This window comes from Actinia tenebrosa, unplaced genomic scaffold (assembly GCF_029948245.1).
Source record: "Actinia tenebrosa isolate PJP-AT-01 unplaced genomic scaffold, QUT_ActTen_1.0 PGA_scaffold0__85_contigs__length_37466705, whole genome shotgun sequence".
Lineage (NCBI taxonomy): Eukaryota > Metazoa > Cnidaria > Anthozoa > Actiniaria > Actiniidae > Actinia > Actinia tenebrosa.
In genome coordinates this window covers 19,811,290-19,837,564 of record NW_028292569.1, presented here as the reverse complement: position 1 = coordinate 19,837,564, position 26,275 = coordinate 19,811,290, and the positions used below count along the sequence as shown (strand labels likewise).

Here is a 26,275-nt window from a genome sequence, read left to right as displayed (position 1 = left end):
AATATCACCAAGACTATGCTGAATTCATGAGAAAAATGATTAAGGACTGCGCCGAAAGACACTCGACGAAATAATGGATTTGGTCATCATATGTCCGCTTGGCAAATGTTGGGCAAATATGGTGCTCTATATTTGCCCATACATTTGCCTATGCAGGCAAAGGTCGGGGTAAATTTCTAATAAATTTGCCATTGCTTTGCCATACATCTGAACACATGGGTAAATATGTTATATATTTGCCCTTAGTTTAGACGCATTTACCCAGTGGGGATATATGATAACCGTTTTTGCCCTATATTTGCCCTATTGTCAAATGAAGGGCACATATGAAATCAACTTTGCACTAGGCTTTGCCCCATATTTACCTGGGGAGCAAATACAATACCCCAAACTGAGTATATCCGATGTGAGGTTTCCGTTTCAATTTATTGCAATCAAAACTTTTCAAAACAACTCAATAATTTTTCAACTGAATTATGATGGATGTTGGCTTGTTTTTACGACTTACGAGGGGGGAGTGCATGCAGGTCCATCTCAGTCATATGTGTCAATTTTTTCTCCTAACGCATGACATCAATGTTGCGACCACATTAATTCAATCATTGTTTTGCTTTGATGTCATGAAAGTGAGGTTATATGCGTTGATACACACAGGAAAAAACGCGGACGATGTATTTTTAATATGCGTAAGTCGTACATGCGTTTTTTCCAGTGACAATAAGAAAACTCATTAACCCATTAACCTCAGCTGCATTTCAAACCGCTAACATCTGTAATATTATTTGAAGCATCAATTTTGTTTAGTCTAAACATATGAATTCATCTTTTTTATTGGCAATATATGCAATTTCATTCATAATTATTTTAATTCATCTAATTTTAAACTCATCAAAGAATTCATTCAATTTTCATTTTGACTATCTAGTTACTGATGCACAGTTCAAACAGTTTATTTTTGATAGCTTTGAATATTTTTCCTGGATGATACTTTACTGTCATCTCCATCATCCGTACAATTTACGTTGTAAAGGACAAACAATTAATACTCTTTCTTTGTCAATAACATCGTAAGCAGCAACAAACTGGCTGTGTATCCTTTGTATGGGAATGAATGTAGAGGGCCCTTCCATTTCAAACAAGTTTCTGCACCAAATTTCATGTGGTCTGTCAATCCTGTGTCTTTCTGGATGTCGCTGATACCATCGAACCTTTGCCATACACAATGATTCCTGCTTGCCATCAATTATAATGGTTTGTTTAAGAAAGAAATCGACAACACCGGGGCGCAAGTCAAATGAATCGGTCTCAATACTGCCACTATATTGGCCACACCAACTTGCAAGAATGAAGGAAGAACGTTCCAGTCTAGAGTCAGAGGACCCTAGCTTTGTCCCCGAATATCCAATGGTACTAATTCTCTCAAACGTATCGGTAACACATTCAATGACCGAGTGTTGAGGTAAAATTGTTTCATAAGCTTTAAAGAGATATTCTGTATAGTCATCATCAAGAACATCAATGGATCGAGGTGAAAAACATGAGTATGCATTCATATTGCTCCACTCTAAGCAACGTAGTACTTGACCAACTGAAAGATTAAGTGTTGATGGTATTGATGGGATGCTTTCGCCAAGTGTTCCTACTTGTTGTGCCTCCTGAAGAAGTTGAAATACTGGTTGGAAAGTTTCTCGAAATCTCTCTGGTAAAGGGATATCTCTTAGTTCATGCTTTTGGAGAAATTTTCTCATGATTTGTATTTCAACAGATCTATTGTTAGTTCGAAACGCTCCTAAAATCCCATTGAAACGTTCGAAGCTGAAAAGCCAAAATGAATATACAGGCCCGTAATCTAAAATACATTGTTTGAGGTGCAGGTGTAGATGCATGTTTGGCGTAACGCGTTCCTTTCCATATCTTTTTTCAAACGATTTACAAAATTCCACTAGGTAATCATGTCCTTCTTGTAGCTCTTCAGTTGCAATAAGTGGAGAGCAAAGGTGAAAGCAGGACAATACGAATAACCTCCACAGCTCCAAATCATCTGTTGGAACGATATTCCAAATGCAGAATACAGAATACAAGAGAGTCCATGTTTTCCACTGATCAGCAGTAAATCCTCCAAACGATGTTGATATCTTTTTCGGGAGACGCCCAATAAATGATGGTGCTTTGACGTCATCTACCTTTTCCTGGATTTTATTCAAATTTTCTTTAGAAATAATTGGCGTTTCAGCATTTAGCCATACATTTTTCATTAAATGTTTTGCTGTCCCTAAAAACAAATTGTGCATAGGATCAACAACATGGTAACGAGTACAATCGAAGTAAGGCAACTGTAAGAGTTCAGAATATCTTGTTCCAGTGGAAGTTTCAATTTGGTTTCGTTCATCAGCGGTTGTTGCATTGAGTATTTTCTGAGCCTCTCTTCGATGCTCTTCATTTGTCCTTGGTGTATCGTCATCTTCGAAACCTGAAAAATCCATGCTACTAAAATCTCCGGGGAAAAATCTTGTGCACTTTGAGCACCCTCGGTGAGCAGTACATCCTAAGAAACCGCAAACTTTTCTTAGTGCAGGAATGTCACAAGCAATACAAAGGAGGGCAGCTCGAAAACATCTTGCTGTTCTACTCCCATGAGGCCGAACTTGGATGCCTTCGTGCCACAATAAGTTCAATTCGGCTACAAGTGGTTGTAAGTACGTATTGATATTCAATTTGGGCTCGTGTGGACCAGGTATTACCCCAACTATTATTACGTTTTCCTCTTTGTACCTTTCTTTTCTCGGAAGATTTAGGAGGACCATATATATGACTCCAACGCTATAGACACTGTGCTTAAAAGGCTGAAACCAGTCAACATTCAGCATAAAAGCATAATTATTAGGCTGGGCAAGGAAAGGAGTGCCGTTAAAATATTGCCAATCTTTCCACACTTGGCCATCGTAAATATCAACTAAAATATCGTCCGGTACATTCCGATTTCTCCAAATCTCACATTTTTGTACAAAGTCTGGTCGCTTAATAAAGTGAGTTAGAGTGTCTCTGATGCTTTTATAACAATAAACTTTATGTGGGTACAATTTTGTCTGTCCATTTTTCAAACGAATTTCCTTAAGCAATTCCGCTCCACAAGGTGTGCGGCGAAACAATTGACGGTGATTCGGAAAAGCAATGTGAGAACATGGTTTAGCAATGACACGCCCGAATCTTGTTGTTATGCAGTCTTGAAAACGGTATAGGGTGTCGCATTTCGGACAAACAACATACTTTGAATGCTTATCTTTAAAAGAAAGATAATTTTTCAAGAGTTTGAAGGAGCTCGGGAAAACCAATACTGCGGTTGGGAAAATGATTGGCGAAAGCTCACACAAAACCTCAAAAATCGCTTTAAAAAAGGCGAGGAGAATATCAATGCCTCGGTCTGGTACAGAAAAGTATGCAGACCAAAAGCACACAAACAAGGCAATCCAGTTAATAAGGGTCACTCGGGAACTTGCTTCGACGGCAACGCTTATTTCTGCACTAGATTGTTCAAAATCTCTTTCTACGTCTTCGATATCAATATCCCAAGTTTCAACCAATCTCCTTCTTTCATTTCCTCTTATCTCTTCATGGTCAGATTCACTGTCCAACTTGTCATCCCAAAACACTTGATCTTCTTCCTCAAAGTTATTTATTCCGTCTCCTTTAAACATAAGCAAATACGATGTATTTTATTCATTCGGCATTGTATAACTGCAACATAGTATAAGATAAAGTGTGAAACCATTATAATACTAGAAAAAAAAATGTCAGTAAAAAAAACCTCATGGGCTAAGGGACCGGTCATTATTTAAGTTGGGGGGGGGGGGGGGAGAAAAAATTGGGGGGGGGGGGGCCTGAAATTTTTGCTAGTGAAAGTCTTGAAATTTAAAAATGACTTTTAGGGAAAATTTTTAAATTTTTTACTACAATCCATGGGGGGTTTTCGATAAACGTGGATGCCTTCAAATGGGGGGCCTTGAAATTTTTTTGCGTCACTGACAATTTCTCCTCCACCCCCCCCCCCCCCCCCCTACCTCCAACTTAAATAATGACCGGTCCCTAAATGTATAATTTTGACCCAAATTTTGCTCTGAAAATAAATGATTTCCATTGAAAATAAAATATAAATTTCTAAGTCAGCAAAACAACAATTTATAATTCGTGAAAGAAAAATGATAAATCGAAAATAAAAAACCCAAGAGACATATTAAATAAATTACTTATAATTGTATTTCTCTAACTTGACAAACATGTTTTGCCGGATACCATGCTATCTCAGGATGACCACAGTCATGAATTGATTTGGAGACAAAAATGTACAGCAATATCCATTTGAACATAGTAAATTCTTTTTGGCGTTTTAAATGAGTTATCTCTAGCTATGATTTTATAAACTCTTTGAATGAACCTTTCTGAATGAACACTGAGGTTTTAATGGCAACCATAAGCCGATTACTTAATAATGCACCCTTCTTAAAAGTAACGGTGAAAACGAGGCTAAGATAGAAATAGAAAAGAATCATTTGTACCTCTAACTTAATCTTGCTTCAATAACACTAATGCTTGGTAGTAAATCCAATAGGGGAGCTAGATCATGTGCAAATCAGCCGCTTGTTAAAGATTCAGTCTTTTATCTATGCAGTTTGACTTTAACATTTAAAGATTATATAATCTAATCATCAAATAAACGTATAACATCAATACCTTTTTGTGAAGTAGCTGGTAAGAATTCGTCACTTGATGGTTGGTTTGTATTTGGCACATCAGAGGAGTCTTGATCAGTTTGGTCCAAAACGTTTATCTCGCTGTAGTCATTAGAAGAAGTGTCGTTCTGGCCGTCAATCTCGTGAGTGAAAATACTATCATTTGAGTCTTCGTCGTCATTCCGCTGTAATTGCCATTGATTTGTTAAAGGATCATAAAATTCTTCTTTGTGACGGCAAAATACTCTGTAATGTAAATCTTCGTTACAATGAAAGCAATGATAACGCTTTGACATCGCAGAAGACATTTTGTTTTCCAGAACTATATAATTAAAAAGACGGTGTGTATCATTGGGATAATTACTCAAAATCCAAGCATTTTGAATGGCTAACAGCCATATTCCAGCGTAATAAAGTTCCACGTCCATCAACCACATGCCACTGGACAAAAGCACGCCGGATCTTTATTACCGCGCCCTTTTCCTTAGAGCTGTCACTGTTGGCGGCAGATAATGGTACGATGGTTTTAGAGCTAGAAGCTAATCAAGTTTATTGCAATGATATTTCGTGAATCTAGGCTTTAGAAAAAATTTCATAACTTTATAAAATGGAGCAAATAGCTTTAAGATAATAAATATATTACTTAACATGAATCCTGGATACAACTTCAGCATTTTTATAAGACAGTTATTCCTTTTTTTATTATTAGACTTCATTATATGAACGTATATGTCATCACAAGTCACGTGATACGCCGTGATAGATAGGGGGTAGATTTGTTCGGTGGATGTGCTTATTCGTTCATTCGCCTTTTGGTCACAAACAGGTAACAAACTCTGTCGGTCATCTAGTTTCCCGCACATTCTATATCTTTGCTTATAAATTGCGTTCATTCGTCGCGATCAAAAAATGGGAAGAACATCTACACCTTTACCAGGACGCCCAATGCCAATCCATTCTGTTACTGCAACTACCAGTACAAGCAGTACCAGTAGACATACTGAAAATGGCGCCAATTCTCAAAGGCTTAACATACTTATTCCCTCTGTCCCTGGTGGTAACGAGGATGTGCTAAGAGAACACAGAAATCGCCTATTGCAAGCAACAAGCGAGAATGAGAACGTTGACCCCGACAGCGAAAAAGAAGAAATTTCTTCAAATTTCGAAACGATTGTGAAACAGCTTAAAGAACTGCAAGCACAAAACCGCCAAATACTAGCCGCCTTAAAAGAAAGCCAGCAGAACAAGGACAACAGCAAGACCAAGATTACTGTCTCAAAGGCTGTTGCAGTAAGTAAAGTGGCAATATTTAAAAAAGCAAGCTATTTTTATTGATAATTTTACTGGGAATTCTTGGCGCGAAGAGTAGTTGGTATAATTATGCAGCGGTATAATTTATGCAATGCTAAAATTGGCGGGAAACCCGCCATGGTAGTGGTTAATGCTACCAAACTTTACTATTGATTTCCAATAACAAGACACTGAATGATAATGATAATTTCCTTTTTTGTAAAGGAATTGATTTGATTTCGATTTTTTTCCCAATATTATACAATCACAGCCATACAAATAATGAAAACATTATTACTATGTCTAAGAATAACTTAAGGTACATCTTATGATTTTAATGAATTATATTATGTTATTACAGTCTGAAGTACGCTTGGTAGCAAAGAAATTACGGGACAGGGAAGAAAACCCTCTTATATGGGATTTTACTAAAGCGTAAGTATGAAAATTTAATAAAAATGATCTTGTCTGAATCATCCATAGTTTCTTTCCATATTAAGTTTCCACTTACCACTCAAATATGGCATTTCCTAATTAGTTTCAGAGATGACGTCAACGAACATATTAATAACGCAATAAGGGATAGAGTTCTGAATGTTCATAAGGATGTCTCTGCCGTCGAGTTAGAAGGTATTTATGTATTTTATATTACGAAGTGCGAAAGGCCTTATGCACCTATCAAAGTTAACCCGGGGGGGAGGGGTGAGGACAAAGGGTGGTGGTGGTCCGGGGGGGGGGGGGGGGGGGTAACGAAATCCTTTTAGAAATATTCAAATGCCGAAGGGAGGGGAAGCAGTTTGAAATAAAATAACATGGAAAAAAAAAAAAAAAGAAAAAAAAAAGAAAAAAAAACGAAACAAAACAAAACAAAGCAAAAACAAATGGATGCTAAAGGAGTAATTGTCGGCCAAATGCCAAAATTTCTAACAAATTTTGTCTCAAGTTTTAATATATGGGTACTTGATATAATTTCAGCTGCCCTTAAAAGTCACTTTCTGACGAGAAGAAAGAGAAACAAAAGAGAGCGTTCAGGGGCCCTTGGAAGGCATCAAAAGATGCAGCGGAAAACACAAAGAAAACAAAATGTGAGTAAACTGAATTTGCAACGATTATGACTTTGTTTAATAAGAAACTTTGACTGACGGTGGTTTTTTTTCTTTTTTCTTTTAGCTCCTAAAATCCAGATCCAAGGCAGCGGACTTGTCAACCTCGCTATCACCAGGGGACAAAGAGAAAGTCAAGGCAATTATGAAACTGGAGTATATGTCATCAGAGGAGTCGATGTCAGAGGCGGATGACCAGGCTGATGACGATACAGCGGACAGTGGCTCTAATAACGAAGGGGGCCCTACTAAGCAGAGTAAAGTTTTAATAAAACACCCTCTGCCATGGAGAAGCCCCCTAGCTAATCAGTTCATGGAAAGCATGGACCGAAAGGCAAAAAGGAGGCTGTCAGAGCGCAGTCTCACCATGCTTTTGAAGCGGAAAATCGGGGAGCCGTCAAGACGCCCAAGGCCATCTGGAGGTCCCGAATGGGCATTGAGAGCCTAAAGGTTTTTATCAAATCAAGGGCACTGGGACACCGAACGTGGTTGGGGTTTCTACGAGTTTTATGAATTAAATCTTGTGTCACTGTTCCTCCGTTCCTTTGGCCTGATTTCTAGGGTTTTCGTTCTTCTTTCGATTACTTGAACGTTATACTCGTTTACTTGAAGAAATCCAAAGGTCAAACGGTATAGCAGCGGCTATTTAAGCCTATTGACCTTTGGATTTCTTAAAGTAAACAAGTATAATGTTCAAATAATCGAAAGAAGAAGGAAAACCCTAGAAATCAGGCCAAAGGAACGGAGGAACAGTGACACAAGATTTAATTCATAAAACTCGTAGAAACCCAACCACGTTCGGTGTCCTTAATTAAGTTTTTGCAGTTATAAATGAAGTGTACTACTACAGAATATCTAAAAAGAATCGTACATAAGCCACAGATCGATTGACAACTAAATATATTATGATCTCCTTTCACAAATTCTGTCACAAGATGAAACAGACACCTGTAATTAATTTACAGAACTAGCATTTTCAATTAGTTGTAGTTAACAAATTGTTCATAGTTAATCAGTCGTCAAGAAAAGGAAATTCACAATAAAAATGTTTCAGTATGATTTATGTCTTTTTTCCTGCTTCTTAGTATAGGTTAGCTATGTTTAAAGTATGAGGTGGTTGTCACGACATATATCGTTTCTATTTTTTTTGGCCTGCCATAAGTGACAATAGCTGAAGACTGATAATATAGTTAAATTTAGCAAATATGATGAGCATAATTCAACTGAGCAAATATGGCTAAGACGCGCTGGTACATCTGAGGCATTAAGGGGGCATTAATCACATATACGGTCAGAGCATATCGCATGGTATATGTAAGGCATGAATCACACATACGGCCTGGAAAAATACAGGGTATATGTAAGGCATTAATCACATATACCGCCTGGGCAAAGACAGGGTATATGTAAGGCATTAATCACATATACGCCCTGGGCAAAGACAGGGTATACGTAAGGCATTAATCACATATACGGCCTGGGCAAACACAGGTTATATGTAAGGCATAAATCACATATACGGCCTGGGGAAACACAGGGTATATGTAAGGCATTAATCACATATACGGCCTGGGCAAAGACAGGTTATATGTAAGGCATAAATCACATATACGGCCTGGGCAAAGACAGGGTATATGTAAGGCATAAATCACATATACGGCCTGGGAAAATACAGGGTATATGTAAGGCATTAATCACATATACGGCCTGGGCAAAGACAGGGTAAATGTAAGGCATTAATCACATATACGGCCTGGGAAAATACAGGGTATATGTAAGGCATGAATCACATATACGGCCTGGGGAAACACAGGGTATACGTAAGACATAAAACACATATACGGGCTGGGCAAATACGTGCACATATCAAATGAGCATTCACATTTACTACCGGGTAAATGTATGGATGATATGATATCTGCTATATATTTGCCGTTTGGGATTTTACTGGGCCATACGGACTTTGCCATCTGTGCCCATGGGATAAATGTGTAGGTACATATCATATACAGTCATTGGGCAAATATTGTTTACTATTAGTCAAATATGATATTTGCCCATATATTTGTCTATATGTTTGCCTACATGACAAATCCATTTTTTCGTCGAGTGAGAGTCCCGCATGACGACAAAGAAACCAACCAGAAAGAAGGTAAAATCAACTATGTGGCACATCACGGAGTGTATCATCCGAAGAAGAAGGACAAAATACGCGTCGTTTTTGACTGTAGCGCTAAGTTTCAGAACACATCCCTAAACCAAAACCTGATGCAGGGTCCTGACCTGACAAACAATCTTATCGGTGTGCTGTGTCGATTCCGTAAGGAACCGATTGCTTTAACCTGCGATGTGGAAGGGATGTTCCACCAGTTCTTTGTGGACGAAGAAGACAGGAATTTGTTGAGATTTCTCTGGTGGGAAGATGGTAACCTTGACAGTGATCCAGTGGAGTTTCGCATGAAAGTCCATCTGTTTGGAGCGGCATCCTCCCCGGCATGTGCGAATTTTGCATTCAAAAAGGCGGCCGACGATGGCGAAAGTGAATTTGGATCTGCAGCGGCGAATTTTATCAGGAACGATTTCTACGTCGATGATGGTCTGAAGTCTGTCGACAGTCCTGCTGAAGCAAACGAACTGATAAAGAACAGTCAAGCCTTATGTGCTAAGGCCGGACTCAGACTGCACAAGTTCACGAGCAACTCGAAAGACGTCATCCTTGGAATACCGGAAGAGGACAGAGCCAAAGGTCTGCAAGATCTTGACGTAAGATGCGAAACCCTACCAATTGAACGTACACTTGGTATAATGTGGTGCGTAGAGACAGATACCTTTCAGTTCAGAATCGTCATCCAAGACCGCCCGTTGACGAGAAGAGGAGTGTTATCAACAGTTAGCTCCGTATACGACCCTCTAGGGTTTGTCTCACCCTTAGTTTTAGTAGGAAAACAAATTCTGCAGACCCTATGTCAAGAAAATGCTGAATGGGATGACCCCCTACCAGAGTGGCTACGACCAAGGTGGGAACGCTGGAGAAAGGAGTTAAGTATTCTGGAACAGCTGCGAATCCAAAGATGTTTTAAACCCATAGACTTCGGCGAAGTGGTATCAACAGAGCTTCACCACTTCTCCGATGCAAGTCTTGAAGGATACGGGCAGTGTAGCTACTTGCGACTGAGAAATAATCAAGGCAGAACCCATTGCGCCATTGTCATGGGTAAGGCTCGTGTAACTCCCTTGAAGCCAGTGACAGTCCCAAGACTTGAGTTGACGGCAGCCCTCGTATCCACTAGAGTTGCAGATTCCATCAAGAAGGAGCTGAACTACAGGGACATCACTGAAGAATTCTGGACTGACAGCCAGGTAACGTTAGGTTACATTAACAACAAAACAAGGAGATTCCACATATTTGTTGCAAACCGCGTCCAAGAGATCCACGAACGCAGTAGACCAGAACAGTGGCACTACATCAGTACCGAGTCCAACCCAGCGGATGCAGCTTCGCGAGGACTTTCAGCCCACCAGATCGCCCACACCTCAAGTTGGTTGAGCGGACCCCAGTTCTTGTGGAATGATGATATCAACGATATGCTAGCACAACCAACCAACAACTGCCTTGACTCTAATGATCCCGAAGTTAAAAGAGTGCTGGCCACACAAGCCGCGGAAACCTTCCCAAACCAATTTGAGACTTGCCGGCTGGATCGTTTTTCAGACTGGTTCAAGGCTAAGAAGATAATTGCTCATTGTCTTCGCTTCAAAGAGAAACTAAGAAAGAGAATTCAACCTGCAAGAAATCAAACCCAGCACTCACCAAGGATCACTGTGGATGAACTCTCTTCTGTTGAGAAAGTCATTATTCGAGATCTCCAGTTGGAACACTTCAGGGAAGAGATCAAGACACCTCGGTCCCTCAAACCCGATGGTCAGTTCACGGAACAAGAGCTGACGAGGAAGCGTAATACCGGCATGAAGATCAACAGCAGCCTCTACCGCTTGGACCCATTTCTCGATGGATACGGGATTCTGCGTGTTGGTGGCCGACTTAGAAGAGCTAGTTGTCCAGAGATAGTTAAACATCCAGTTATTTTACCCAAACGAAGTCATGTCACTGAGCTGATAGTGCAAGATTGCCATCAAAAAACCTACCATCAAGGCAGCAGCATGACTCACAACGAGTTACGCCAACGTGGGTATTGGGTGATCGGCGGAACATCTACCGTCTCCAACTGCATCTTTCGATGTATCACTTGCCGCAGACTTCGTGGTCCAGCACTAGAACAAAAGATGGCAGACCTGCCGACAGATAGAATTGAGCCTTCAGCACCTTTCACCTACAGCGCAGTCGACTACTTGGGCCCCTTTGAGATCAAGGAGGGCAGAAAGACCATCAAGAGGTATGGAGTTTTGTTCACTTGCATGGCCTCGAGAGCTGTGCATATCGAAACGGCAAATACACTTGACACAGATTCATTCATTAACGCGCTTAGAAGGTTTCAAGCTGAACGGGGCCCTGTTCGTCAACTACGCTCCGATCAAGGAACAAACTTTGTTGGAGCCCGCAATGAGCTACAAGCCGCACTCAAGGAAATCGACCAAGAGAGAGTAAACAACGCGTTGCTAAAGCAAGGTTGTGAATGGATAGATTTCAAGATGAACGTCCCACACGCAAGCCACATGGGCGGCGTTTGGGAACGGCAAATCAGAAGCGTCAGAAGCGTCCTTGCAGCATTACTCAACGAGACAGGTACCCAACTGGATGATGAAGGGTTTCGCACTCTAATGAAAGAAGTGCAGTGCATCATCAATTCAAGACCACTGACAACATTAGAGACGTCTTCACCTGATGCTCCAGAACCCCTAACACCCAATCACTTACTCACAATGAAGACTAAGGTGCTCATGCCACCTCCAGGCTCATTTGCTGAGGAAGATCTTTACGCAAGAAGAAGATGGCGCAGAGTACAGCACCTAGCGAACCAATTTTGGTACAGATGGAGGAGAGAATTTCTTCAGACGCTACAAACGCGCAAGAAATGGATCAAGCCTCAAAGAAATCTAAAGTCAGGAGATGTTGTACTCGTTAGGGACGAGAACGTACCAAGGAACCAGTGGAGGTTAGGCAGAGTGCAAGAAACCTATCCAAGTGCAGATGGCCTTGTAAGAAAGGTCAAGCTAGCTATGGCTTCTCGCGAATTAGACAGCGCAGGAAGAAGAACGAAAGAAATACAGTACCTAGAGAGACCCATACAGAAGCTTGTACTTCTACTTGCTGAAGACCAGGGAGTCCCCACCGAAGAGCCATCGGAAAATAACAAGAAAGACAATTCAAGATAAGTCTATAACGAACAATTTAGTTAACTGCAAATGAACTGCGTAATGTTTCAGTTTTTATTGTACTTACAGTGAAGAATTCACTGTGGGGAGCCATTTGACCGAGGCTACACTCGCTCACTTTGATTAAACATTAATTATTTCCCTTACAATCAACAAATCAATCAAGCTTAGTAATTTAATACAGTTAGTCTACTCGTGTTTGAGCTTCGTGCTTGTTGAGCTTCGTTGCTGCTCTAAGCCCACTGGACAAGGTATGAACGCTAAATATTCATATTCATATAATCTACATATAGGCATTATATATTCAAATGTAATAGTATATTATCCGTGGTTTAACAAGTTGTTATTGTAATTGCACAAATCGTACAAATGATTCTTTATTACGTAACTAGCATATGGTATATGTTTGAACTCGATACGATTTTCAGGTAATTTAGCTCTTTCTTTCTTTACTAGTTTTACGGATACTTGTTAAGTAAATTCCTGTAAAACGTCCAGAGTCATGATTAAAGAACACAAAACCAGATTGCTTAGTTGAGCCACAGAGGTCGTTCACTAAAGCTCTTAGAATTGCTTTGAGCAAACTCTTGAAGGAATATTTCAATGGTACGTTATCGTATTTAAAACTACAAAAAGTTAACATGCAATATGTATTTTTTCAAGGTCCATATATTTTCAACGGTCAGAATCGAGAAGAGATAGATTCCCGGCCAATATAAGGCAGTTTCTTAAAAATAAATATCCTTATTTTATGTTTTCACTGCTTTTCTCCGTATTTTTGTTGACTTCTGGAGGCTTCATTGTCTCAGGTGATCATGAAGTAGAAGATATTAGTGTTGGCTAAAACACTAGTCGTCTTGGAATAAGAATAATTTTACATGTCATTCAAAACTTGAAATATAATTTTCCTTATCTTAATTTGCTTAACCCTCAGCACAAGGTTAGTTCCAGTGGGTAGCAACAGCTCTCTCTCTCTCTCTCGCCAGAACCACAACATCGTTTTGGGGAGAGGGGGTTCCTTTTCTTGTAAAAAGAATTAGATGTGTTTTGAAATGAATATATCCTTACAAAGAAATCCAAAATTCTCAACTATTTATTTTGTCCAAGATTGTCTGGGATCTGTCGATTCACGGTTTTACTTAATTCTACGTTTAATTCGTACGATTAATAGATTAAGAAGATCATGAATGCTGTAAGATGTAAATTGAAATTGAAAATTCGATTAAAAAGACTGTACTTTTTCTTTCAAAGACCAAAATAATTTCAATAATCCCGGACAAACTAAACTATATGTGACATAGGAAAATTCAATATATTGTACCCAATGACTGCAGCCTCCACTGCAAGAACTGAACAGAACGATATATTCATATTCAGTGAGAGGCTCTCACCCTCCAAACTATAAATGTTTAATGCCTCTTCAGTATTTCAAAGGATGCTATTTCTTCTATTTTTTAATTTCGTTTAAAATGAAAATCTTCAAAACTAAGATTAGGAACTTTGATTTTGAAGGAACTCTGAAAGAACAACAATACAAATTAATTCAGAATTCAAGAAAACACAGAGAACGCGTAGTCAAAACCGGCTAAATCCTTAACTATAAGTGCCAATATGGCGTTCTGCATTCTTAATCTATTCATTGTAAGAATTAAATGCAAAATTAAAACCGTGGCGACAGTAGTTAACTGACAATTGGTCAAAAAATAGTAGTTAATTGACAAATAACCTAAAATTAGTAGTTAACAGTTAATTGATCTTTCATTATTTTGGTTAATATTATGACCCGGCCTCGTAAAATTATGACAACTGACATTCGACAGAAAACTCAAGAGTTAACAGACAATATGGGTACTCATTGGCACCCTCTTAACTAATTTACAAGCCTTTCTTGAATTCTAAATTAGTAAAGCTATTTACAATAGCCTCTATGTGGGTTGTGTATAACTAGCTAAAATGAGGGGGGAAAACAGGGTAAAAATGGAATTAATATTCCTATATGAACGACTTAAAACATCTCTTTGCACCTTAACTAGAAAACCCTAATATATATATATATACCCTTAATAATCATATCATGATCTTGAAAAGTCTATCAAAATCATATCTATATACCACTTGAATAGAAAGACGCCAATATATACCTACAACCTTAATAATCATAGTAAAATTCTTGACCATTCTAGCAATGAAATGACCCAAAAAAATTAAAGTTCTGTCAATGTACTTGAAATAACAGTCTTTTGCATGTTTCGTAATACAGCCTTTGTCTTCACACCCAAGAACTTTCGTGAATATTCCTCCATATCTTTTGAACATCCGCCCAACGTCCATTATGATATTCTACTAATGGACGTCATAACCTTGATAATATCTCTCCTTCATTTCCCAAATACATCACCCTGAAAGCGTTTTAATGTCTAAATTGGTACTTTTCTGTGCCGAAGCAGAGCAACCCGCAAGGACTGTCCGTGTCATCTGCACATGATACAGTCTTAGTGTTGCAATAGATGTTTATCGTTCTAGCATTCTAGCTACCACGCAAGTTCGTAGGACACGATCATCATCATTAAATTTCATCATTATTAATTTTATTTTTATTTTTATTTTTATCTTTATTTATATTGTTGTTATTTATTATTATTATTATTATGGTGAACTTTATTGATGAAATCTCAATAAATGTATGAACATCATTGCGGGTTTAGCCTAGGCAATGTGGACTAAGTATACTATATTGTATTTACATTATTATAAAAGTAATATATATATTTAGGCACTGCCTAAAAGCGGAGCTCCCGTTACGAAAATAGGGGGGGAAAAGATCGGGAAACTGAAATCTTCAATTATTTTCATTCGAGACGAAGGTAACGTATCCCATAATAAAAACCATGCAGTGAAATCGAATCGAAATGCACTACATAGTTTTCTTTGCGCGAGTATACTCTCCCACTTAGGAATTTTGTATACAACGCACCCCCACTCCCAGGGGCTTGTTTTGTTCTTTGAAGATTATTCGACAAAGTTTGGCATGGCCGACATTTTTAGGCTTTGGATCTCTTTTGCTTAAAAAAAAAAAAACGAGAGATAACTACAGATAATCCAACACAACATCAGGTTTAGTGAAATTTACTTTGGATGTCTTTCATTGAAATCGAAATTTTGTAGATTTAGGACAAATCAAGACTAAAAAACAGACTTCAAAACTGGTTCAGGAGGTGAGCAAAAAAATAAGCTTACTTAATTACAGAACGATGTTTGGTTTTCCATAGCTTTCTTATCCTAATTCTTCATTAATATGTTTTTATTTCTTTCATATAAGCCTCAACTACTTTTCAAGAAGCTTGAAAACTTAAGCTTACTAGATTTTGAGATTCGATTTTACCAGTTTTTATCTGTTTTCATGTTTGAGAAAGATACGGAAATCACGAACGACAAATGTTTTCCGAAAACAAAGTTTACATTCAGTTAAACTTGACAAGAACCAACTGAGACAAAATAGAAAATAAAGCAAAATGCATGCAAAATACAAAATGACGAATTTCTTTTTCAGGAAATTAGCATTTGTAAATGTTCTTGAATATTTTTTAGCTTTTTAAGTCTAGGTCTTTATACAATAACATCTCTCAACAACACAAATTTAAGCTCATTTGTATAATTATTGCTCGAACAGCTTTAATAAACAGTTGAATATTTGGTGTAAATTTATATTTCATTCAAGAATTTAATAAATCATCTGTAGAAAGATATAAAATTATTGAATGAAACTCTTCTTTGCTTTGCCGATGGGACCCCGCGATAGGAGTAAAGCAAAACAAAAATGCATTTTTCTTGAACGAAAAAAAGCATACGATAGCTGGTTAAAAACAACCGAATTGTTAAAGATTTATAAAGCTAAATAAAGGACGAATATTTTTGGTCGTAATATGCTCTCCGTGTTATATTTCCTCCAGCATTAAAATAAATTAAGGATATCTATAGAAATATTAAACCATTTTTTTCTTAAGTATGGTGCTCCGCTCGCGCGGGCCTTCCGTCTCAGTCATCTTGAAATCACACCACAGTCAGCCCAAACAAGGTTCCTGTGTATGGCTTATAAGGGAATGTATGGGAGTTATGGTAAAGTTATGACAATAAAATGTTTCACTCAACATTTTGCCTCAAAACTTGCTGCAGTTGTTGCTTTTACTTTGCTCAGTCTTCTGGCGAAGTTTTAGCGCGATTTGAGGCCGTTTAGTGTGTTTTTCAAAATCCGCTCTTCTCTACCTAAATAATGGGAAGGCTGGAGACTTAGCACCCGATATCGACTACATCACGCTAAAAAATCCAAAAAATCTCTCTCTCTCCCCATGAACCGCAATAAAAATGCAACATATCAAAGGAACTCTCGGGAAAGGGGAATTTGACTCGAGTTTTTTCACGTTAGGCCAATGAGAATGCAGTAACATGACCCGCTCACGCTTTACAACGGCCGTTTGAGCACCATCGATCACACGCTGTAGAAGAAATCAAATATTCAACTTCAAGCCAGGATTTTTCTGGAAATATTAGGCGTGGTGGCATTCTGAATGCATGTCATAATAGAGAAATTACCGTTCCTTTGATATGTTTCATTTTTTGGTAATGGATTGATAATTCCATATACGACAAAAAATATTTCTGGTAACCTGGTAATGAATGAGTTAGACGATGATAGTGCATCATTATGTGCTCGAGGCAAAAAAGGTTAAACATCATGAGCATAATGGTTTAGGATTCTTTTATTTTTTTCAAAACTTACATCAAAAATGTGAAAGGTTGTATACGCATTATCTTCATTTTCTTCCTCTTCTTCTTCCTCTATCCTTCTCATTCTTTTTAACCAAAAACCTATCAATCTATAGATCACACATGTTCACATGAATCTCGAGCAACACATTTAGGTATGTTTTTTTTTTTTTTGGTTGAGAATTGAAGGATTCGATTGCTCAACTTAAAGACTCACCACCACTATTAATGGAAGTTTGAAAGAAAGAATGAATAACTTTATTTAAACACGGTAGACTCATCAGGATTTTACAATAAACATAATCTATAATGTTGATTTATAAAAAAAAATGATATTTTTATAAACATGAAATAAAAACTATCTAAACTATCGTAAACTATTCTTTCAAACACTTTCGACACAACCGGGATAATTGAGATTGTCCTCGAGTTCGTTGTGTGCGCTCAGTTTTCTCTTTTCAATTGTTACACGTAGTTGGATGTTTTACTGATAAAATTTGATTGATTAATCTTCACATAACTGGTTAAGAAATATATATTCAAGCCATTTGAGTAAGTTATAGCTTGTACCTAAGAAAAAGTGATATATGCTATTGAATCGTAAAATGCTTGACAATTTTTTGCTAGCGCAATCTTTTATCGCTAACTTTTGCTTTTTCTCTAATTAAACAACTTCATCCAAAGCGCGCGCAAGTTAATTGACTGATTATGTGATTGATGACGTAATGCGCGTTCTCTTAACTGGTATCTATCGTGTATTATATTTCTTATTTAATTTAAATAACTAGTAAAATGCTGCGAGTAGTTACAAGACAACGTTGATCTATTACTGAGATGGAAATACAATATTAAAACATTTTTTATTGAAGTCTATTTATCAACGTTGGAAGGAGACACGGAAATATGTGTAAAAGCATAAGCAAGAGGACAACAAAAGCGTCATGTAAATTGACTAGCTTAAAACAATAATAATAACAACTACGAACAATAACTATAAGTATAAGTACAATCAATTATGGGCGATTGGTTTGATATAGTAGCTGCCTAAACGTCAAGATTAGTGTCGCTGCTCGCCTGCTGGCTCGCAGCATGTAAACTGTATACATAGAATATCGTTTAACTTTTTAGACTATTTTGTATTCTATTTAGATTTTATTATGTTTACCATGTACAATAATTTATCTATTATAATTTAGATATTTTATGCATTGTATCCTGACGTCCTGATGTTTGATGAAATTGTTTTTGTTTTTTCTTTCTTGATTGAGTAGGACCATACCTCCGAAAATCGAGTGACAAAAACAATGAGTTGAAAGCCTAATGACTAGGGATAATGATGTATCATTAAATTTTTTTGTTGTTTGTTTGTTGGATCCTTCGTTTGTTTATTTGTTTTTGTTTCGTCTTTTTATTTTTTTTATTTTTTTTTTGTTTTTTTGTTTTTTTTTTTTGTACATTTTTTACTTGGTCTTATTTATATATTGAGTAGGACCATACCTCCGAAACATCTAGTGCTGAAGCGCAGTATGGCAGCGCGAAGCATTTACGGCTACGCCGGAGATTTCGACCCCGACACCGCTATCCAGTGACTAATCAGGAAGCTCGGCCGAAGCCTAAGGGAGAGGTTAGTCGGCCCCTAGACCGTAAATGATTAACCCCTTTTTGTTTTAGCTTCGCACCAGTGTCCCAAGATGTGCAAAAGGGACAGCATGGTGGTCTTTAGCAAGGGGGGGGGGGGGGGGTCCTACATGGACGCCAGAGACACGCCGGGGTAATGAGCCCCGCCCCCCATGTAGACCTACACACTACAGATTACTACAATAAACACTAATACAAAAAGATAATCAAAACATCATTTACATATAGAGTATCATCCTGGTCTACCTAGGATTATACTCATCAAAACACTTCATAGGTATATTCAAGCGAACACAACGTTTTCCCTTGCATAAACGTTACACAAGTACAAGTGAAAAGAAGACAAAGAAAACTACTTTTAGGCTGACCAGGTTATAACAGTAATATCCGGAGAAAACTTTTCCAAAACATTCCAGGATCTGTTGAAAAAACGCCTTGATTTTCGACTAACCGAACGTTTAGAGTAACAGAGCAGATGGATATTAAGTCGTTTCACAACCTTTGCTTTAACCACAGAGGCAACAGGGAGAGTACCTTCAAAGCAATACTCATTCCTAGCCAACCACACAAAGTACTTCAACAGATTAAGAAAATAGGAAAAAACAGGTGGAATAATCTGCCGTTCATGATTGTCATATCCAAATAGCATATGACGAGATTGAAGGGATGGCGACAAGGGAGTAACACGCAGAAATAAGGTCTGAGCCCATAGTAACAGTTCTTGCATGAGGTTACATTCAAAGAATAAATGAACTGGAGTTTCCAAAGGATGTCCACAAAAGCATGAAGGATCAGCAATGTTCATACCAAACTTGACAAGTCGATCACAGGTATAGAGCACTCCATGGCAAATCTTCCACGATAGATCACGAACTTGACGATCCAAAGGCATAATGTTCACTTGTGACCATGTGTCTGTCCAATAGAGCTCGCCAAAGATTGGGCGAAATTTCAGAACGCAATTAGGAAGCATAACATTCCTTTCAATGATATTTGAATAAACAGATTTTGTAGTAAGAGATGAGATAGACAATGCACTACCATCAGAGGACCGCAGAATAGCAAAAGTTTTCAATTGAACTGAGAAATGGCCACCGACGTATGCCCAAGCATCTAAAAGTGAGGCATAAAAATCCGGTAGTAAATGAGAAGGATAATATGCAGGATATGAAAGAACAGAACGTAAATCATCACCAAATACTTTCTCCACAAAAAAGGAGAAGAAAGCACACCATTTCGATGGGGACAGGGCCCACCGCTTTATCCACTGACAATGAAGTGCGCGCACCTTTGATTGTATATCAATTAAACCAAACCCACCTTGAGTGGTGGATTGGAAAAGAACGTTTTGTGACACCAAATGCTTTTTCCCCGACCAAAAAAAATCCAAAGTACACTTGGAAGCTTGCGCCAAGACCCAGTTTGGCATGGCTAGTACTGAGGCACAAAACAATAGACCTGCCATGCCAAGTGCATTCAGGACAAGAGCCTTACCAGAATAGGAAAGATTACGATGTTTCCAAGAATCTAGTACACTAGAAAGTTTGTTTAAGCGACCATCCCAATTTGGATGAGAGACATCATCATTTCCTAAACATGTGCCAAGACAAGGAATACTGTCTGAAGACCACTGCAAGTCAATGGGAGGATCACTACGACCTCTCCAAGAGCCTGCCCAGAGCCCTTTAGATTTCTCTTTATTAATCTTAGCCCCAGATGCCTTTTCCTATTCCTCATAGATGGAGAAGACAGTGGATATTTCATCGTCATCTGTACATAACAGGGTCGTGTCATCAGCGTATTGGGAAATAAGTGCTGGTTCATAATCAGGGTGCGGAAGAACCAAACCTCGTAAATAGATTGACGCACGGATACGACACGCTAAAGATTCGGCAATCAGTACGTAAAGGGGCGCTGACAGTGGACAGCCTTGTCTTACACCCCTCGATAAATTTATAAAAGGCGTAAAGAAGCCATTTACCAATACCGAAGACTGAGGTCCAGTATAGAACAAGCGTACCCACGAGCAAAAGGAAGGTCCAAACCCCATGCCTTCAAGGACTCTGAGCATGTAGGACCATTCCACCCTGTCAAAAGCTTTTTCCTGATCCAAAGACAATAAGGCCAGAGGTGAATTAGTTATTTTGCCATATGTAACAGCATCTTGAAGAAGCCTGATGTTTTCACCAATAAATCTGCCAGGTACCGAACAGGTCTGGTCAGGAGATACAACATAAGCAATCACTTTTCGTAGACGGCCCGCGATTGATCTTGAAGCTATCTTGTAGTCTGTACATAATAGGGAGATGGGACGCCAGTTTTTCATCAAAAATCTATTTCCCTTTTTATATGAGAGCGTTATAATCCCTCTCCTCTGAGAAACTGATAGTACACCACACCTAAAGGCATAATTAAGTACAGCTACCAGGTCCTTTCCAATGAGATCCCAAAACTTGAGATAAAATTCTTTGGGAAGACCATCAAAACCAGGCGTTTTACCTGACGGCATCCCCTCAAGAGCCTCAAGACATTCCTCCATGGTCAAAGGACCCTCACACACATCTTTCACTTCTAAAGGAATTCTACGTTCCAAGTTAGAAATAAAATCATCTGCAATGGTTTCATCAGTTTCTTGTGAAGTAAATAAACCCTTGTAAAAAGAGAACCAAGCCTGCCTCAAATTCTCAGGATCAGAAACGTATTGATCATTGCTATCTAGAATAAGATCAATCATTTTGTTGGCCCTATTCTTCTTTCCCATACGGAAGAAAAAGGAAGTGGATCTCTCACCCTCTTCAGTCCATTTGGTACGAGCTCTTATTTCTGCCGCCTTGGCTGCCTCTCGATCAAACAATTCTAATTCATTGAGTACACTATGGTATTGATTTAGAACAGAGAGATCTCCCACATCTACCAGAACTTTTAATGATCTTGCTTGAGCTTCCAAGGAATGCCTGGATGCCCGTCGTTTGAAAGATAACTTGGAACAAAACCTAGTGGTGGCTTGTTGGATCTTTCTTTTACCTATATCCCACCAAACAAGCAATGACGTACATGACTCTTTCTGAGGTTGCCAGGACTTCCATAAGTCCCTTACGAGCTCCACGTATGCATCGTTATCCAAAATACTAACATTGAGTTTCCAAAAATAAGGGCCTCTGGGTGGAACTTCAGGCAATATGAAATCAAGGAAAACAGCAGAGTGATCAGAATGCGGACAAGGTAAAATACTGCACTCAGAAACATGAGGAACAAAACGCAATGGAAGTCCGATCATATCAATGCGGGACGCAGCCATGCCATTAGTACTGATATAAGTAAGTTCTTGGGTTCTAGGATGACAGTGCCTCCAAATGTCAATCAAGCGATTTTCATGGAATAAGATGGGAAGGACAGTAACACTGTCATAACTAGCAGGTAGTACAGAATTAAAGGATCGACGATCCAGAATAGGTGTAAAAACCGTATTGAAATCCCCTAAGAGGAGAATGTCAGACGTAGGATCAAGCCTATCATTTACTTGTGTCAAAAAACCATCTCTTTCAGGATTGTGATTGGGAGCATACAGGGAGACGATAGAAACTTTGCAAGAGTCATATTGGACATCTAAATAAGTGAAGCGGCCATTGATACCCGAGTACTGTTTAAGTACAGAAAAGGGAGAGGCACGCTTTAACAAAATTGCAGTACCACCAGAATGCTTTGTGTTGAAATCTCCAAAAGCTAGATAAGGAGAATTATCAAACCAATTATTGAGTTCTTGTTGTGAAATACAGTGAGTTTCTTGGATGCTCACAATATCAGGCGGACGAGATAAGGAAGACAGCCAAAAAATAAATGTTGTTCTTTTCACATACTCTCGCAGACCATTTATGTTTATAGTGAGAGCCCTCATTTTAAACAAAAATCAACAAGTATTTATGATAGTTTCAATATTCTGAATAACTGCTTATTAATAAACCATCAATTTCAACATTTTCAATAATCATAACATTATTTGTAACATTATTCATATAACACATGACATTACGTAAACAATTCATACTTCAATACAAATCCTTCAATATATGATTAGGAATATAGATCACTATATAAATACGCAAGAAAAATTAGGGTTTCTTTTTAGGACGTTGAGTAATAACCTCCTTTGGATCCACAGATCTTTTGAGGTTACGTAAATTAGTAAAGCAAATGTCCATCCCTTCAGCAGGTTTTTCCTTCGTCGTGTTTTGTTTGACCATATGACTAAATGAAGGAGAGGACAAAGATGTTCCCAAGGAAATTGAAGAGTTAGAATCACACGACAGAGATAGTACTTCAACATTTTGAAGAGAATCCTGAGAAGAAGGATTAGGAAAAAGCGGTTGCGAAGAAATAACTTCTGAGGAGGAATCCTTTTGCAAAGAAGAACGCAAATCTGTAGGTTCCTGTACAACTTCAGTGATCACACCTGACTGAGATATATTTTCTGTCAACTCTTGAGACTCCTCTGGGAGAGAAAGAGCAGGATGTTGCGGAAAGTCCTGTCCTTCAGGACGATCTATAGCGTAACGAGGGGGTTCAATAAGATCCTTCGAGCAAGCGTAAGAATGGTGACCTTGCGCACCACAGCGGTTGCAGACACCTTTTAGGGGACATTTTGTATTTGAATGTCCCCACCAGTTGCATGAGAAACAACATAATGGCTGACTACGGTATCTAATATGAGCAATAAACGGGTCCAAAAGAACACTCGTAGGAATATGCTCATTTAATGTCACAAAAAGCCGTCTATCTCCAGTTTCAAAGCCAAATTTGTCTAAATTTCTCACCACTTGATTTACGCTCCCATATTTTTCAAAGTATTCCTTGATGTCGTCATCCTCCACCTCACAAGGGAGGTTTGAAACCGTCACAACTTGTTGAGGTGATTCAACCCCATTGAAAAAGCAAAAACAGCCCCTAATATAGATTCCTTTCGTAAATAACTGTTCCCTTTGTTTATGAGATTCCTCCTTAAACGTTACTCTACAAGAATAACCTGTATTAGACACCTGAACACATTTTATGGCAGTACGCAATTCGTTTCCAAGAACTTTTCCAATGGCCGCAATAATTTCATCCCTAGTGACCGGCTGTCTAAGCTTTTGTAATTGACGTGGAAGCCCTAATTCTAACGTATTTGGCCTATGTACAGAGAACATATTTGACCAAAAAATAATATACCAAAAATATTAATAATCAGTGCCCTTGAAGGAAATATTCCTAGGTTGTCGAAGTAGGACAAACCTAGGGAATAATCCAACAGGGGGAGGAGGATACAACTCCAGCTCTTGACTTCAGAAATCTTGATTCTTGAGTCTTGAGAATCTTGAGCCTTGAATCTTGAACTGTGAATCTCAGATCTTGGACTTGAATTTCTACACCGACTTGTAAAGAAAAACTTCACCAACTATCGGCAATCGTGAGCTTACTTGCAAAAGATGATGAACCCCTTGCTATGATTAGCACTGTGTGCTGAGTCTGTCTGATGGCTACTTTTTCAATGCTTCCTTAGTCCGTGTGGGAGGTGTTTTGAAACCTTTGTTGAAAAAATAGACATGCGCAAAAGCTCAGCATCCAACTTAGAAATGTTATCATTAATACTCATTATATAAATCTGTCTTTACTATTCCTGACAATCTCCCGCTTTCTGAGGCTGAAATCTCTGTTTTGAGCAAAGGTCTCAACTTTATTCCTATTTCTAGAAAAACTGATGTTTTTCAAATCAACAAAGATTCTGAATCTTTCTTTCGTCGTACTCGACTCAAAGCTTATTTTCATGCTGATAATTCTTCGACAAATACTTCTGATCGTGATATTTTTCAACTCCTCAACCCGCGTAAATCTAATTGGATCCCCCCTGAGGGCCAATTTGATTCTTTAGATTTATTCATTAACAAATGTCGTCACGATCTTTCTACTCTCAACTTTAAACGTAAACTTAATTTTTCCAACCTTTCCACTGATGAATGGACGGCACTTCGTAATCTTCGCTCTCGTACTGATATCACCATCAAGCCCGCTGATAAAGGTGGTGCTGTTGTCGTTTGGCGCACCAATGTGTACAAAGAGGAAGCTTTACGCCAACTCTCGGATAATCCTGGCCGTCCTATTGTATCAGCTTGTAGTTGTCCCACCGAACTTATTTCTAGCTTTCTTGACTCTCTTATGTCACCATCGTTCAGACTCTACCCACCTACATTAAAGACACTAATCACGCCCTCAGGATTTTTAATGACTTTCATTTTCAAAATTCTCAATCCAAGTTTTTATTTACCATGGATGTTAAATCTTTATATACCGTCATTCCTAATGATGAAGGTCTCAATGCTCTCAAACATTTTTTTGATCTTCGCACCGTTTTAGAACCTAGCACTCCTACTTTATTGCGTTTAGCTGAACTTGTTCTCACCCTTAATTGTTTTTCCTTTGGCGACCGCTTTTTTCGACAGATTAACGGTGTAGCTATGGGCACCAAAATGGGACCTAGCTATGCTAATTTATTTGTTGACTACATCGAGCAACAGATTTTTGATCTCTATCCAGGCATTAAACCTGAGCTTTTTGGTCGCTACATTGACGATTGTATTGGTGCTACTTCTTGTTCAAAACAAGACCTAGATTCTTTTATTCTCTATGTCAATTCTTTTCACCCAGCTCTTGAATTCACTTGGGACATTAGTGAAACTTCTGTCACATTTCTTGACATTTCTGTGAGTATTTCTGCTAATCATCTCAATACCACTATTCATTATAAGCCCACAGACTCTCATTCATATTTACTTTATTCCTCCTCACACCCTAAACACACTCTCAATTCTATTCCTTTTTCGCAATTCTTACGTTTGCGCCATCTTTGCAGTGACGACACTGATTTTTCTCACAAATGTCAAGAAATGCGTTCCTTTTTTCTTAATCGTGGTTACCCTATTACCATCATCGACCGTGCTATGCTTAAAGCTTCTTCCATAGATCGTAACACTGCTCTCACCCCCAAATCACGCAATTCTAACCTTAACCGCATTCCATTCACTATCACTTACCATCCTATTAGCAACTCTATCAAACCTGTCATTAATCGTAACTTCAATTTACTCAACTCTGATCCCACCACGTCCGACATTTTCAAAGAACGCCCTCTTTTTTCGTTCAAAAGAGACCGTAATTTACGCTCTTTCTTAGTTAAAGGTGTACTTCCTTCTAATAAAGAACCCGGTACTTTTCGCTGTTCTCGCAAACGTTGCTACACTTGTCCCTTTGTTGCTTCACATACTTCTATTAAAGGTCCCAAATCCACCTTTAATATTACAAAGTAGAGAGAATAAGAAAAAAATATCAAATGCCCTTGGCAGGATTCGAACCCACGTCTTCGGTATTCTAGTCCGATGTGTTAACCAC

General features: G+C 38.5%; 5 protein-coding genes across 5 annotated transcripts in view; 4 read left to right on the top strand and 1 right to left on the bottom strand.

Moving 5' to 3' along the window:
• Positions 1-13: 13 nt before the first annotated feature.
• Positions 14-5,164, bottom strand: LOC148913674 (uncharacterized). The gene is made up of 3 exons (XM_089038307.1): positions 4,729-5,164; positions 1,934-3,685; positions 14-18 (listed from the first exon to the last, which is right to left on the bottom strand). Exons 1-3 carry the CDS (start codon positions 5,162-5,164, stop codon positions 14-16), a joined length of 2,193 nt encoding a protein of 730 aa, XP_088894433.1.
• On the top strand, positions 4,741-7,706 carry LOC148913673 (uncharacterized). Its single transcript, XM_089034829.1, has 5 exons — positions 4,741-6,017; positions 6,379-6,452; positions 6,556-6,647; positions 6,993-7,102; positions 7,188-7,706. Exons 1-5 carry the CDS (start codon positions 5,637-5,639, stop codon positions 7,566-7,568), a joined length of 1,038 nt encoding a protein of 345 aa, XP_088890955.1. The 5' UTR covers positions 4,741-5,636; the 3' UTR covers positions 7,569-7,706.
• A 1,499-nt stretch (positions 7,707-9,205) lies between these two features.
• LOC148913672 (uncharacterized) lies at positions 9,206-12,454 on the top strand. Its single transcript, XM_089038255.1, has one exon. It carries the CDS (start codon positions 9,206-9,208, stop codon positions 12,452-12,454), a length of 3,249 nt encoding a protein of 1,082 aa, XP_088894381.1.
• Positions 12,455-12,648: 194 nt separating this feature from the next.
• LOC116286853 (armadillo-like helical domain containing protein 1) overlaps positions 12,649-26,275 on the top strand; it is a 57,547-nt gene continuing 43,920 nt past the window's right edge. The window contains exon 1 of the mRNA XM_089034817.1: positions 12,649-12,705. The gene's annotated coding sequence lies outside the window, so the exon portion shown is untranslated. The remainder of the gene's footprint in view (positions 12,706-26,275) is intronic.
• Positions 25,069-26,193, top strand: LOC148913671 (uncharacterized). The gene has a single exon (XM_089038163.1). It carries the CDS (start codon positions 25,156-25,158, stop codon positions 26,191-26,193), a length of 1,038 nt encoding a protein of 345 aa, XP_088894289.1. The 5' UTR covers positions 25,069-25,155.

Bases quoted from the DNA above. Each gene is read 5' to 3' on its own strand.
- LOC148913672 (XM_089038255.1), top strand. From the start codon at position 9,206: ATGACAAATCCATTTTTTCGTCGAGTGAGAGTCCCGCATGACGACAAA.
- LOC148913671 (XM_089038163.1), top strand. From the start codon at position 25,156: ATGGATGTTAAATCTTTATATACCGTCATTCCTAATGATGAAGGTCTC.
- LOC148913673 (XM_089034829.1), top strand. From the start codon at position 5,637: ATGGGAAGAACATCTACACCTTTACCAGGACGCCCAATGCCAATCCAT. The intron at 6,018-6,378 runs GTAAGTAAAGTG...ATGTTATTACAG, and splicing joins CTGTCTCAAAGGCTGTTGCA to TCTGAAGTACGCTTGGTAGC. The intron at 7,103-7,187 runs GTGAGTAAACTG...TTTTTCTTTTAG, and splicing joins AAACACAAAGAAAACAAAAT to CTCCTAAAATCCAGATCCAA.
- LOC148913674 (XM_089038307.1), bottom strand. From the start codon at position 5,164: ATGTGGTTGATGGACGTGGAACTTTATTACGCTGGAATATGGCTGTTA. The intron at 3,686-4,728 runs GTATTGATGTTA...TTATGTTTAAAG, and splicing joins ACCAGCTACTTCACAAAAAG to GAGACGGAATAAATAACTTT.